Genomic DNA, 13802 nt, shown 5'->3' with positions numbered 1-13802 from the left:
CATTACTGGTTTCAATTTTCTTTCTTGTCTGTTTTTAATGTGTGGTTAACGGGGAGTCTTTGTAGTCCAATTCAGAACTTCTGGGAAGACGATTTGCAAATACCTAGCCTGTTCTCATAAACATAAATAGTTCTTCAACCTAGTGCTGCTGGGTTTTGAGGCTTATGATTCTGTATGATTATAGTTTATTACGTTTTCCCAGAAATCAGTGGACAAGGGGTGGTGACTTTACTTGACTAGAGGTAAAAAAAAAAGAAGGTTCTTGGTGGTGCTTTAGGGTTTTTTGTATGGTTTTTTTTTTTTTTGTCATGTGGTGTGTGTGTCCCTGCTGTTGGCTATATAGATATAACTTGCAGTGTGTAATTGAGAGTTGGCAGTTGCTTTGCTCAGGTATCTAATGGACAATTGTAAAGAAAGCTCTCAAATGAACTTTCAAAGTCCAAGTGGGACAGTATTTAACTCCACTCCTGCTACCATCTCTCGGGAGCAGTTCTGCGGCTCTGGTAGTGTTGCTGATGTCTGTCCCCATGCCACCCCCTCTATCATGTTGCCAGATTTTTAGATCAGGGAATTTACACAGATTAAAGATAACCCTAGGAAGGAAAAAAAGCAAGCAAACAAACAAAAATATCCCAAATCAGTTTCTTCATTTGTTTTTTCTTTGTGACGTGCCCTGTCCCCATGAATCATTGTGCCAGCCTGGCTGACCCGGGTGCTTTGGGCAGGGAGGAAGAAAGCCTCTTTCAGCTGGTACTGCATGCAGGAAAAACTGTCAGTGCAACTTCAGTGGGAGTCTGTGGCTTTGGGAGCTGGAGCGAGCCTGTCTTGTCAGAACTCTGCTGCTGACAGAAAGGTGTTTCTGCTGACTTGGTTCATCATCAAACCAAGGTTTCTGGGAGGAGGAGGGGACAAAGAACACTTGCTTCGAGTGATTGGTGTTTTCCTTGCTACTTCATGGAATCAGAATCATAGAATAGCTAGGGTTGGAAAGGACCTCAAGATCATCTAGTTCCAACCCCCCTGCTATAGGCAGGGACACCTCACACTAAACCATGCCACCCAAGGCTTCATCCAACCTGGCCTTGAACACTGCTAGGGATGGAGCACTCACAACCTCGCTGGGCAACCCATTCCAGTGCCTCACCACCCTAACAGGAAAGAATTTCCTCCTTATATCCAATCTAAACTTCCCCTGTTTAAGTTTTAACCCATTACCCCTTGTCCTGTCACTACAGTCCCTGACGAAGAGTCCCTCCCCAGCATCCCTATAGGCCCCCTTCAGGTACTGGAAGACTGCTATGAGGTCTCCACGCAGCCTTCTCTTCTCCAGGCTGAACAGCCCCAACTTCCTCAGCCTGTCTTCATACGGGAGGTGCTCCAGTCCCCTGATCATCCTCGAGGCCTCCTCTGGACTTGTTCCAGCAGTTCCATGTCCTTTTTATGTTGAGGACACCAGAACTGCACACAATACTCCAGGTGAGGTCTCACAAGAGCAGAGTAGAGGGGCAGGATCACCTCCTTCGACCTGCTGGTCACGCTCCTTTTGATGCAGCCCAGGATACGGTTGGCTTTCTGGGCTGCGAGCGCACACTGCTGGCTCATGTTCATTTTCTCATCGACCAGCACCCCCAAGTCCTTCTCTGCAGGGCCGATCTGAATCTCTTCTTTGCCCAGTCTGTAGCTGTGCCTGGGATTGCTCCGACCCAGGTGTAGGACCTTGCACTTGTCGTGCTTGAACTTAATAAGGTTGGCATCGGCCCACCTTACTAGCGTGTCATGGTCCCTCTGGATGGCATCCCTTCCCTCCAGCACATCAACCGGACCACACAGCTTGATGTCATCAGCAAGCTTGCTGAGGGCGCACTCAATCCCACAAGAAATTTAAACACTCCCCCACCCTGTCCTCCCTTTTGCAGGTTTAGGAGAATCTAAGATGAGCTCCGAAATGTCCGTTTTGAGGAAAATTTTCAGGCATGCCTGTGCACATTATTCTGTATCCTCTGTTAAGCTTTGGGAGCAGACAGGGAACTAATGTGTAGCTTGCCTCATAGACGTTGACAGGGCTGCCAGTGAGTATCAAAACTGAAGAGCTTGATGCATTTGTGGCCTTTCTGTGTATGGTAAAAGACCTTGGATATCTGCACAGGAAAAAAGATGTCCTTTTCAAAGGGACTTTGAGTAGGCTGCAGTCCTCCTTTCCAAAGCCAGGTGGGTTTCTGAGATCAAAAGGTATAAAGAAACAGATTCAATTAGCAGTGATGTTTTTGTAGAACCAACTTAAGCTTTTATCTTCTGCGGCATGTGTTTTTCCCCTGGGGCAGCTGATTAAATATTTGCTCTTTCTTTATACATTGACTTTTCTTGCACAGCTTTTATCTGGGCTGCAGGTAAAATAGTGACTGGATTTGCCTGACCTCTTTGTTGCAGGGGACCAGGTCATGTGATGCGACAATTCTTAATCACCCTTCAATCAAGAAATTCTTGGAATCACCCTCTAGATCATCATCTCCAGCTAACCAGGGCTCAGACACTCCATCTGCCAACCACTCCGAGAGCGACTCGCTCTCTCAGCACAATGACTTTCTCCTGGACAAAGACAATGGCAACTTGGATGCAGATGAGCGGCTGACAAACAGCCTGGACCAGAGACAGAGCAGAAATACTGGCCGGGTAAAGTAAAACTCGAGTGGTGGTCAAGTTGTTGGAGGTGTGTGCTCTGTCTGGACAAAGTGCTGGCACCAGGAGTTCTTCATGTTTTCACCTACCTTGCTGAAGATCTGTTTCGTGTCTCAGCCTGGCTTTGCTGTAAGGCTAACTGAAGTCTATGCAACTTGGATAACTTAACTCAGTCTTGCCCAACAGAGGGGCTAGCTAGGCAGCAGTGACAGTGTTTGTGTTAGCACAGCTGTCTGCTGCTGTCTTTGTTGGTAGCCTCTGGAGAAGAAGGTGTTTCATAGCTTGAGCAAAGAGGTTTGCTGTGCAGATGGAAGTCAGGTCAGGAAGGGAGAGAAGAGCAAGATGTGTCATTCCCAGCAGTGTTGTTAAGAAGTAATGCTTCTGCCTGGCTGTGGGTACCCATGGGGACTACATTGCTTAGAGTGGTTGAACCGCAGGAGTTTGGGGTTTGTCCTCCTCAGCAGCCTGTGGTGAAAACACAGAGACAGCAATGGATTAGTTCTTGGGAGCATCAGCTGGTAGAGCCTGAGTGTGTAGTTTGAGTTGTTTTTCTCTTGGTGGTGCTGCTTGCTGTTGTGCTAATTTCACTGTTTGCTTAAACTGAACCAGACTGACCCAGGTTAAAAGTATCTTCTTTCATTGTGCCCCTATACTTTTTTCTGGGTTATTTCTGGCTTGGATCCATTCCCTTTATGGCATGCTGTGCAGCTACAGAAATGCTTTCTTTACCTGTTGGCTGCAGTTAGCTACACCGAGGAGGCTCTCTCACTAGCTGCAGGTGAAATGTGCCTTTGTAGGTGAGATTAAATTCTTCAGTTTCCTTTCAGTTCCTTTAAGCTGTCAGGCCTGCTAGAGGAGTACAGCCTCCAACCCAAACCAGGGATTGGTATATCTCATTGCCTGTGACTGCATTCTGCAACTGAACAAGTTGCAATAATACATGGCGGAAAGATCAGTGATTCTGCCTCTCTTGAACAGCATGATACTTTTCACAAAAGGAGCTGCAGTTTGCTGAAACCCTGCCTGCGGTCTGTAGCAGAAGGCAGATAAACAATATGTAATGTGGACCCACCTGTATCATAAGCCACCAGACCAATATAACTTGCTTCTGCACTGGGGACGTTGATGGAGCAGTTGTATTGCTTGGGTGTAGCGTGTTGGTACATCTTCGACTAATGCAGCCCTTGGCCAAGAGGTGGCTAAGAGAGTGAAGAGGAGCAGAAGTCATCTCAGCCTTGTGTGGCCGCTTGCTTCAGTTGGGGGCATCACTGATTTAACAGAGGAAGTGCAGTGGTTCCTAGAGTATCCACTGCTCCCCACACTGACCCTCATCTGATGAGTGCTCAGTGGATTACACTTCAGGAAGCTGCAGCGCCAACTGTTGATAATGAAAGGATGGAAGTCCCTTACTGTCTGGACAGTGGCTTTATCTGACAGTCCTAGCAAAGCCTCTCATTCCTGTGCAAATGACAGTGCAGCCTGCATTGGCACTGTGAATGGCCATGTCGTCATTTTACTGGAAGTCTTGGCCACTGCTTGATGGCTGAGTTTGTGTTAAAAGTTTGCTGGATTTGTTATGGCCAAGTATTGAAGAAGATTATCTAGATGTCAGTGGCATGCTGTGGCTGATTGCTCTCCCTCTGAAGTTGGAGTTGAGTTCTTGTCTCAAGCCCAGCCTTGATTCTTGGTACTGTAAAGCAATGCTGGAGTCCCTCAAAGCAGCAGAGGCTGGGAATGAGAAAGATGTAGATTTTCAGAAGCTACTAAGGGGAGATGCAGCTTTGTTTCTGATTTATGACCACCAATGTGATGCCACTCTAGCTGCCATTCTATCAGTGCTTGATTTTTTCCAGGTAAGGCAGTGTCAATGCTTTTGAAACCCAAGCTGAAATCATGGCTCAGATCTATGGTATGTCACATAACGTATGCTGAGCTAAGCCATGCAGCGTATGCTTGGCTAGGTAGTATATCATTGTTGCGTGCCTGAGTTGCTTAAATGAACCTAGATAGCAATTTAAGTATTTTTAGGGATGACTCTTTGATCTCATTTAACTGTGTAGGTTTACTTTTTCTTTTACCACCCCATTACTTTTCTAGTGCCAGACAAAGTGATGTTTAAGAAGAATGCTTGGTTTTTGTTTGTCTGTTTTTTTTCTTCCCCTACCCTCAGGACAGTTCAGGTGTTCCAAGCTCTCAAAAACCAGGACAACGAAATGCTGGACTGTCAAATGATGAAACTTCGCGGCTTTATGTGAAGAAAACCATTGTGGTTGGCAACGTTTCCAAGTTAGTATCCAGAGTCTGAGGGATGGTCCTTTATTTCAGGATTGAATGGGAAAGGAGGTTAAAATTAGGAGGCAAAATTGCTAGGATGTCATGTATGAAGTATTGCCCTTGGGTAATCACTGGGCCCAAGGCTGCCCTCCTGGAGTGTGTGCGTGAAGTTTTTTGTGGGAGGAACTGGTGTTTTAGTACTTGTTTCCTTTATATATAGATAGATAGTGTGTGTATAAATATATATGGAGGTTTAAAGATCTGTTCCTCTGAAGCTGAGTGTTGCAGCATTTTCTGACCAGTTAGAAATCACAAGTTTTTCCATGAAAATTTGGAAAACAAGTTGTCCTGATGGATAATTCAGTGTGTCAGGGACAATGTGCTTTTTTAAACAACCAAAACACCTAACACCAGACCACCAGAATGAGCAGAATTGTGAAAGTCCAGCATAACTTGAAGAAATTAATCAGTGTAGGTTTTGTTTATACTACTCAAGTCAGTCTTTTTCTCTTGCACAGGAAGTAGCAAACATTTCCTGATGAAACTCATGGTGTTAGAATTGCATGTTGAAAATCTACTGAAGCCTGGCCCCAGAACCAAGTGCTGACTGTGGAGTTTCTTAAAAATTGATAGGAAGAGTTCTTACTCTTGTATTTCTGGTAGCAGAGTTGCTGGTCATGTGTTTTAATGCCTTTTTCCTTCCTAGTGTCTTAGATTAAGATGGGGAAGGGGATATGACAGTGGTAGGATGTTAATATTTGTTAAGTCTTCCTAATTAGGAGCTAAATTTCATATGGCAGTTCTGCACTAAAAGAGAGGAAATGTGTTAGAAGCATACAGAAGATTGTGGGACCTTTACCTGTTTCTGGATGAATTGTCAAGGAGTAACAAGCAGAACTGTACAGGGGGCATGGTTTACGTAGGAGTTTTACCATTCCCATTTTTTTTGCCTATCTTTCCCCAAATACTTTTCATGGTATTCATCTGTTTGGGATTTTTATCTTGTGTTTGTTTTTTAATTTCTTTGTCAGGTACATTCCTCCTGACAAGAGAGAAGAAAATGATCAGTCGACCCATAAATGGATGGTGTATGTCCGAGGCTCTCGGAGAGAACCCAGCATAAATCATTTTGTCAAGAAAGTTTGGTTCTTTCTGCATCCCAGTTACAAGCCAAATGACCTGGTAGAAGTGAGGTAATAAGGAATAATTGCAGTCACTGTTCCAGTCTTTGTGCTTGCCAGGCTTACGATGGCAGGTTTCTTACAAAGTTAGCAACTTCTTTTCCTGATTTAGTATTCCATGTCTATCTTTAACATCTTGCTTGGCTTGACTTACTCGAAAAAATAATTACATTTTATGTAGCAAATGTGCCAAGCAGTGGTTTGGGTTTGTTTGGTTGGGTTTTTTTTAATTTCCTACTTAGAAAAAGCATTCATTAGTTGCATTTCATGTTATTCATTCCAGTTTGTCCATCTCCTGTATGTGTTACACTGTCTCTTGCTTAGGTTAGACTTCTGTTGCCAAAAGAGATGTTTTCTACCTCCCATCCATTCCAGTGTGGAAAAGAAAGAGGAGTCTCAGGACACTGTTTTGCCCATAGTTTTCATGATAAATGTGAGGTTGGGCAAAAAGTTGTATCCGTCTCCCAAATATTTCTCCATTGTAGCTAGATCAGTGACATTGGCTTCATGCTTTAAGGAGTATTCTATCAGTGTAATGATGCTGGTGCTGCAGAAACAGCAGCTTCTTTGTCCCCTCCCATACCTGTATTCAAAGCTGTGACTCTGAGATGAGTGGGCTCAGTTCTCTGTTGACTGCTGCAGGCAGATGCCCTGTCAGTCACTCATTCTTGCTCTTTTGGACAAGACAGTGCGATGCCTTTGAACTGCTTTGTGTCATCCTGAAGAAATTATTCTCTACAGGACGTTCAGCTGCCTCCTGCGGGAGGGTGGCGAGACTGCCTAGGTACAGGATAGCAACTTAATTCTGGCAAAACTGAACCACTGAATGGCAGCTCCAGAAAGACTTCTCTGAGATAAGAGGTGTAGGTACTGCTCAGTAATATTTCTGAGCAGGCAGCCCTGAGCAGAACAAAAGCAAAATCCTTTGCATTTCTTGTATAACATACTAAATTACACTTGACTGCTGTCTTTTTGTGCCTTTCTAGATTTCTAGTATCTGATGTCAGTGCTTTTTGTCTTCTGCTTTAATCCTGGCTGGTTAATTGTTTTCTTGTTGCATAGTCCCAGTCATTGTAGTGAATATAAATGTTCTGGAGTAAAAATAGCCTTTAAACCTCTTATGTTTTGTTCTGTTGCAAAACTACATTTGGGATTTACAATAGCAACAGGCTGAAATACAAACAGAGTAATAGTAAATTTTATAGATAAAAACATCTTTCTTTTCCAGCATAGAGAATGACAGTGATTGAGTTAGCATTTTCTTATTGCCTGTTTGTTGTTCACTTAGCCTTATATGAAGCATGTGCCTTCTTGCTACTAGATAGGGAATAGCAGAAAGTGGTGACAGAATGCTGCATCGAAACTCAACTTGCAGCTGTGTCCAAAGAGCTGATTTGGGGTTTTTTAAACAAGTATTTTTCTTTTTTTTTTTTTTCCATTTGGCATTACCCAGTCTTCTCTGCTTTAAAGATGCTTGTCTCCTGAGTTCCCTCATCCAACAGTGCTTTATCATTTTCTTCCCTGTGCCTTTGTGCAAAATAAAAGTGTTTTCAGCTGTCAAAGCCATAAAAATTTCATTTCTGTAATTGCATTCTCTGTAGTAAATAACAGACCAGAAGATGGCTTTAGTTGTCACCTAGAAGAGCAGTTTTTGGCTTTCTGAAAAGGAGGTAGGTAAAAGCTATACCACTTCTGCATCCAAAATGTGAATCACCATTTTGTTTTCAGAGAACCTCCGTTTCACCTGACCAGGAGGGGCTGGGGAGAATTTCCTGTGAGAGTTCAGATACACTTCAAGGATAGCCAGAACAAGAGGATTGATATCATACACAATTTGAAGGTATTTGAACAAAATATCTGAGAGAAGGGCAATTAAATGAGCTCTCCTGCGTAATCTCTAAGAGGCTCTGCTTGTGTATGTGCTTCTGCCTCTCTGTTGTGTATATGTCCTGCTTGTTATTTGCACATGAATAGTAGAGCTGGAGAATCAAAAAAGATCCAGGGAAGCCTCTTACCTTGGCTATATTTGAGTCACTGCAGTAACCAAGGAACCTAGCTTTGCAGAAGCTGGAACTGATTCTGCTGAGAGCAGCAAAGCATTTACCTGTTGTTTCCCGCCAGTGTGGGATTTTTATTATCCTCTCACTGGCTTTAACTTGACAGGGTACTGCAGGGCTATCTTTCTGTTGGTAGAGTGATTGCTGTTGGTAGAGTGATTGCTGTATCTGCTTTATTCCTTCAACACTTGCATGTATTGCCTGGAGATTACCTCTTTTGTTGGAGTGGACAGAGGCTGAGATTTCTTGTTATTTCTTTGCTCCTGTTGAAGAGAGCCTCCTTTTTCATCTCATTCACCTGTCCTGCAGTACTCAATAGGATTTACACTATGCAGCAGTCCTGGAAAAATAGGCCATTGCTGTTGCTTTCCTTTTAATTAGTAGTCCCTGGTGTTAGTGGAATTAAATCCTGAGCTGGTTTAGTTTCCTGTTTCTCTGAGCAGCCTGATTAGTTTTACTTAAACCCTGACTGCATGAATGAATTTCATGCTAATGCAGATACCTCATTGCAACCCCAAACACAGACAGTAGAAAAGGTTGGAAATGTTCCCCTGGCACCTGGGGACATTTCATGCAGATTATGAGTAAATTATATTTGGGAGAGATATAACTTAGGAAGAAATTGGTAACAGTGTGATGGATGCTGTGCAGCCGAGGAAACCCAGCTTACAGAAGAAAACTGAGATAGCCTGTGGCACACAAGAACTCAAATTTGCAAATCTTAGCTGCTTGCATGCTGATCCCATGGCTGCTGTGAGATGATAGGAGTGAGCTGAGCCCTCCTCTGTGGCTGGCAGCTGCTTTGAGGTATCTTATTAGATGCCTCGGGGATTTTCTACTGGTGCTCAGTGTGACCAGTTAATCAGTCAAAAATTGCAGTGTAAGCACAGCCTTTGTGCCGGTCAGTTTAAAGCTGAGTTTTTTCTCATTATTGTTTCCTTATATTGACATCAGGAGTAAAAAAGGATACTCCTCTAAGACTCCTCTTAGACTGCGGTAATAATTCCCCGTCATTCTTACTTCCTTCAGCTTTTTTGCTCCTTTCTACTTCAGCATGGGCTTTGGGTTGGCTTTTTTTGCAGAAGAGAGGGTACTTAACAGAGCAGTGCAGATTTCAGACCCTGTGGCCTCAAAAAATTGGATGTAATGCTGCTCAACTTACATATTTGAAAGGAGTTGAAACTAGTATTGTAAATTCTAGCTAATATATTGCTTTTCCCAGATCAACATAAATATATTGTATTGTTTTATCCAGTTGGACAGGACATACACAGGCCTGCAGACACTCGGTGCAGAAACGGTGAGTCAACAAATCGTGCAATGGATGTTGTATTTTGATTCCTTAAGGATGTTTAAAAAGGAAGAGATACATGGGACTAAGCACAGAGTCAGACCCATCTGATTTCACAATTTCTGGAATGTATATTTTGCTGTCTTGTTACATGAAATTATTGTGACACCTTGTCAGTATTCATGACAACAGTCATTTTTTCCCCATTCTAGTTCAGGGGAGACTGTGTCTAGCTCTTTCATAAAGAAGTTAACTTGTCCTGCAGTTAAAATTTTCATTTCTTTATGGAGCTTCAGGTATTAGATGTCTTGATTTGCATTCTGATGTGTTGCAGACCTCATACATAAAGAATTTAAGCTAAAGGGATCACCTAGCTATCCTGCTGAAATTTTGCAGTATATTAAGTACTTTTAAGTTTCTGCATCTGTCAGGATTCGGTATCATCATGGAAAATGAACCCTTAGAAGTTAAAATATATAATTAATAACTCATAGTCTGCTGTATCCCTGAAGGATTTTTAGTGTTATTTTCCTGTTGTACTGTGGTGAATGAAAATTTTTATGGTGAAATTGCATTACTTCAGCTTTTCAGTCTGTGGAGAATTAATGTGAGATGTCTACGGTGATTAAAGAGCAGTTTTGAAGAGCAGATAATGTGTTTCTCAAGGCCTTATCAAAAAAGGCAAGCTGCAGTTTTGTGCCTGTCCCTAGGGGGGTATGCAGCACTTTCCTTAGTGAGATGCTTGGAGATGGGCTCTGTATTCCTTCCAGCGTTCACTGTTCAGATTTCCCCACGGACTGAGGGATGTGCTGTTTTACTGTGAGGGTTAAATGCTGGAAGATTTTTGTCTTAGCTCAAGTGCTGCTGGACCTCAAGAGTTGTCCTTGAAGTGAATGGAAATGTTATACGGGGTGGGGGGGGAGGAGAGGGAGAAGTTTCTAGACTTAAAAAGAAAAGGTGTAGTTGTTCTCACTTTTTCTGTCTTTACCCAGCTACCAAATAGTAATGTGCTTTCTCCTATCTGTGGAAGGTAGTGGATGTGGAGCTACATAGGCATTCCCTTGGTGAGGAGTATCTCTTCTCCCAGTCTTCAGAGTCTGACCTTTCTGATGTTCCTACATCTTTACCGCTGCCACTGAGCATCCCAGCACCAGTCAAAGCTTCTTCACCAATTAAACAGTTGCGAGACTCCAGTCCAGATGCTTCGGTGGACAAAGGTAAACCAATTGGGTGTTGGTGAAATTTGAGTTCTTGGAACTTCAGTTGTTCTGGATACCTCCTCTTAATTGCTTTGTTCCTTAAAGGTTGCCAGTGCTACCTCCTCCTTGCTCACCCTAGATGATAATTTTCTCAGTGTACTCTGAAAAGTAATTCAGAAATAGTTATGGTTTATTTGGGTTTTGTTTGATTCGAGGGGAGTGGGTTTTTTTGTTTTTAACATGGAGTTTGTTGAGTAGGCTGTTTTGCTAAACATGGTGAAGATGGACCTTTATGCAGCAGATGCAGTTAGTAAAAAAAGTTGTTGAATAGCACTTGTAGCTTTATTCTTGGCAGACTGTTTTCAGAGGGTTTTTTTAGGTTTCTTAAAATTTTTGGGCCTGTGTATATATTTAAGTAATTGATCTAGTGGTGTGATCAGATATATACTTTGGTGCCTAACGTGAGTTGATTGTGGGGGAACAAAAGGTACTACATAACTCTGGTGTTGAAAATAGAGTGAAAAAGATGTGTATACTTGTAGGAGGGATGGCATCTGTCCCAGTCATAGTCTCATTCTCACCTGCCCCTTTAAGATCAAGACATGCAGTGCTTGTTGCAGTGGGGCAGCAGTTGGTGCCTTAAGATCATTGGAATTGGGTGAAACAGGCTGGTGCTGGCCCTTGGGCACACTGTTCTGATCTTTAGTTTGTGTGAAGTAGGAAAAACACTGCATCTGTTAGAATTTGGCTTCATTTTCTGAAATATACAGTGTCAAGGCTTACATGACCGACCTTGCTTAACTGGGCTGAGGAACAAGGGTGTCTTTTATGGTTTGCACGCTTTACTGTGAGCAACTGTCTGGAAAAAGCAGCTGTATATTTCAAAATACGGTTTCTAGCAACATGGTCTGATGCCTTTCTTGATTTATCCTGTGTTCAAAGATTGGCTTTAAGCTGGTGTCCAGCATCGTGCGCTTTCTGGTAGGTGCCGTGATGCCCCTGGCAGTGTTCTGGCTCAGTAAGAGGAATGTCCAATGTGTGAATGCAGTGTTTTTTGTGGTCAAAGAAGAAGAAATGCAACCAAATTTTAAATGCACAGGCTTTTTATTTATACAGGAAGATACACAGCACTTGTAGGCAAGCAATGCTGCAGCTAACAGGGGGGAAATAAACCTGCCTCTTTCGTAACACTGACAGGCAGTGGCTTCTCTCATCAACTAGAGGTTAGCGGATGGCCTCCTACATCAAATAAGGTGGATTCTTTAATCCAGGTCAGAAGGCAGTAGGAGGTCTCCTTCTGCCCTTACTCCAAAAAAAACACCGTGAGATTCTCTGTGAAGGAGATCCAGCCTTAGTCCTGTGGAGCCCTGAGGATGTGTGAAACTACCAGCAGCTTTTGGTCAATGGAAAGGTCATTCCAAGAAAATGTGTGAGAAGCGGCTGGTCACCAGCCACCGTGGAACAGGCTGTGAACAGCGTCTTCTGCTCAGAGACAAATCCAACAGGCTTGCACAGGAGGAGCTCTCTACCCCGCTTTCTTCCCATTCAGTGCTGCCCACCAATTTCTTTTCCTTCCTTCAAGAGCATGTTTGTTGTACCTGGGTTTTGTTTGTCTAGAGAAGCACGGTAAGGAATTAGATGCCTCAGCCTAAGAACTATTTCTCTTCTTTTCCCTGTTTTAATCAGGATTCCCCGGGAATGCTGAAACTGAAAGACATGCCACGTTTTATTCCCTGCCATCTTCAATAGAACGGACTCCCACCAAGTTAGCCACACAGAAAGTTGCCTTTGGCTCTCATGGAAATTCAGCCTTTCAACCCATTGCAGCTAGCTGTAAAATAGTGCCTCAAGGTCAGAGTCCGAGCCCTGCAGAGTCACCAGGAAAATCCTTCCAGCCTATCACCATGAGTTGCAAGATTGTATCAGGTGAATGTTAGTTTGCTTATCCCAGTGGAAAACAAGAAAGTGAACCAGTTGGACGTGTTCTGAGTCCTTCCCCTGATTTCCTGCCAAGTTTTGAACAAGGCAGTAGGAAACTCTAGAATAAGGAGCTAAACACAATTCTTATTGATCAAGGACAGAAATACAAGTTTGAAATTCTTCACATGACATCAAAAGCAGGATAAGAGCTGTTCTCATCCTGTTCTTGAATGCTTTTAAAAGGTAGTCTTTAACTGGACTACTACCCACAGGAATTCCCAGTCAAGGACCCATCTTCCATGTGGGGTATTTGGATGTGGGAAGAAGCTATTCTTCTCCTTCCTGCTTTCAGACAAGAAGAAATTGTTTTCTGATTATTGGGCAAATTAATTAGATTCAACCTGGTAGACTCAAATGGTCCCTCTTGTATTTGCAATATCTCTTCAGATGGAACAGCTTTGGTCTTCCTCTTCCAAAAGTCCACTCTCTGTTGGATTAAATTATCAGCTGACTACAGTGAGAAATGTGATACTCTTTTGATAGCTTCTGAACCGGACAGGGTCAAGGTGCTGTTTACTCACTTCACTTATAGTCACTTCCCTGCCTGGGCATGATGCCATCCACTGGATGATGTTTTACATCAGAAAGTTTTAATGTGCAGCTCACCGTGTCACATGTTGTGAAACTGAAAAATGACCTGTTACATTCCTTCATTTTCTCGTGTTCAGGGTAGAGAGGATAAAGCACCAGCCATCAATATATGTGATTTCTGATGATCTGCTCCCAGATAATTTTCCTCAAGTGTGTCTGGTTTGTTGGGTTTTTAATCAAATTTCAGTGTTGTTCCTTGACATCTTGAAATTGTACTCAGGCTGATTTACATTTGAACCTCTGCCAAGTACTTTTTTTCCTTCTTAATAAGCTCTGCTCTTGATCTTCTTTTCCCAAGGCTTTCCAGAAAGCAGAGGGCCATCCTGTCTTTCTTAAAATCCTTGGACTGTTCTCTGTTGATATTTGCTATTTAAATGTTTCCCTGCTAAATATTTTTCCAAGGCTCTGCTGTCTATCAAAAAGTGTCACCCCTTTCAGATTTCAAAAGCAGTTTAGAAGACGTGGGGATTTTATTTGTTCAGCATTTATGTTCCATTTTAATTGTCCATCACTGCCAAGAAAGCAGATTAACAGTCAGTTGAAGCTTAGTGTG

At 42.9% G+C, this 13802-nt stretch overlaps 1 protein-coding gene across 9 annotated transcripts in view; it reads left to right on the top strand.

Annotated features, from left to right (window-relative positions):
- YEATS2 (YEATS domain containing 2) overlaps positions 1 to 13802 on the top strand; it is a 49636-nt gene that overhangs the window by 5645 nt on the left and 30189 nt on the right. For 7 of the 9 annotated variants that reach the window (XM_065675500.1, XM_065675503.1, XM_065675504.1 and 4 more), the window contains exons 5-11: positions 2428 to 2670; positions 4847 to 4962; positions 5982 to 6143; positions 7860 to 7971; positions 9444 to 9488; positions 10510 to 10696; positions 12365 to 12604. In XM_065675500.1, the coding sequence (XP_065531572.1) occupies positions 2428 to 2670; positions 4847 to 4962; positions 5982 to 6143; positions 7860 to 7971; positions 9444 to 9488; positions 10510 to 10696; positions 12365 to 12604 (1105 nt within the window). Of the gene's footprint in view, positions 1 to 2427; positions 2671 to 2708; positions 2806 to 4846; positions 4963 to 5981; positions 6144 to 7859; positions 7972 to 9443; positions 9489 to 10509; positions 10697 to 12364; positions 12605 to 13802 lie in introns of those variants that run through there. The other 2 variants (XM_065675506.1, XM_065675505.1) reach the window with 2 other exon arrangements.

The sequence above is a fragment of the Lathamus discolor genome, chromosome 3 (genome assembly GCF_037157495.1).
Source record: "Lathamus discolor isolate bLatDis1 chromosome 3, bLatDis1.hap1, whole genome shotgun sequence".
NCBI lineage: Eukaryota > Metazoa > Chordata > Aves > Psittaciformes > Psittacidae > Lathamus > Lathamus discolor.
Note: the sequence above shows the minus strand (reverse complement) of the source record. Positions and strands in the feature narration are given on the sequence as shown.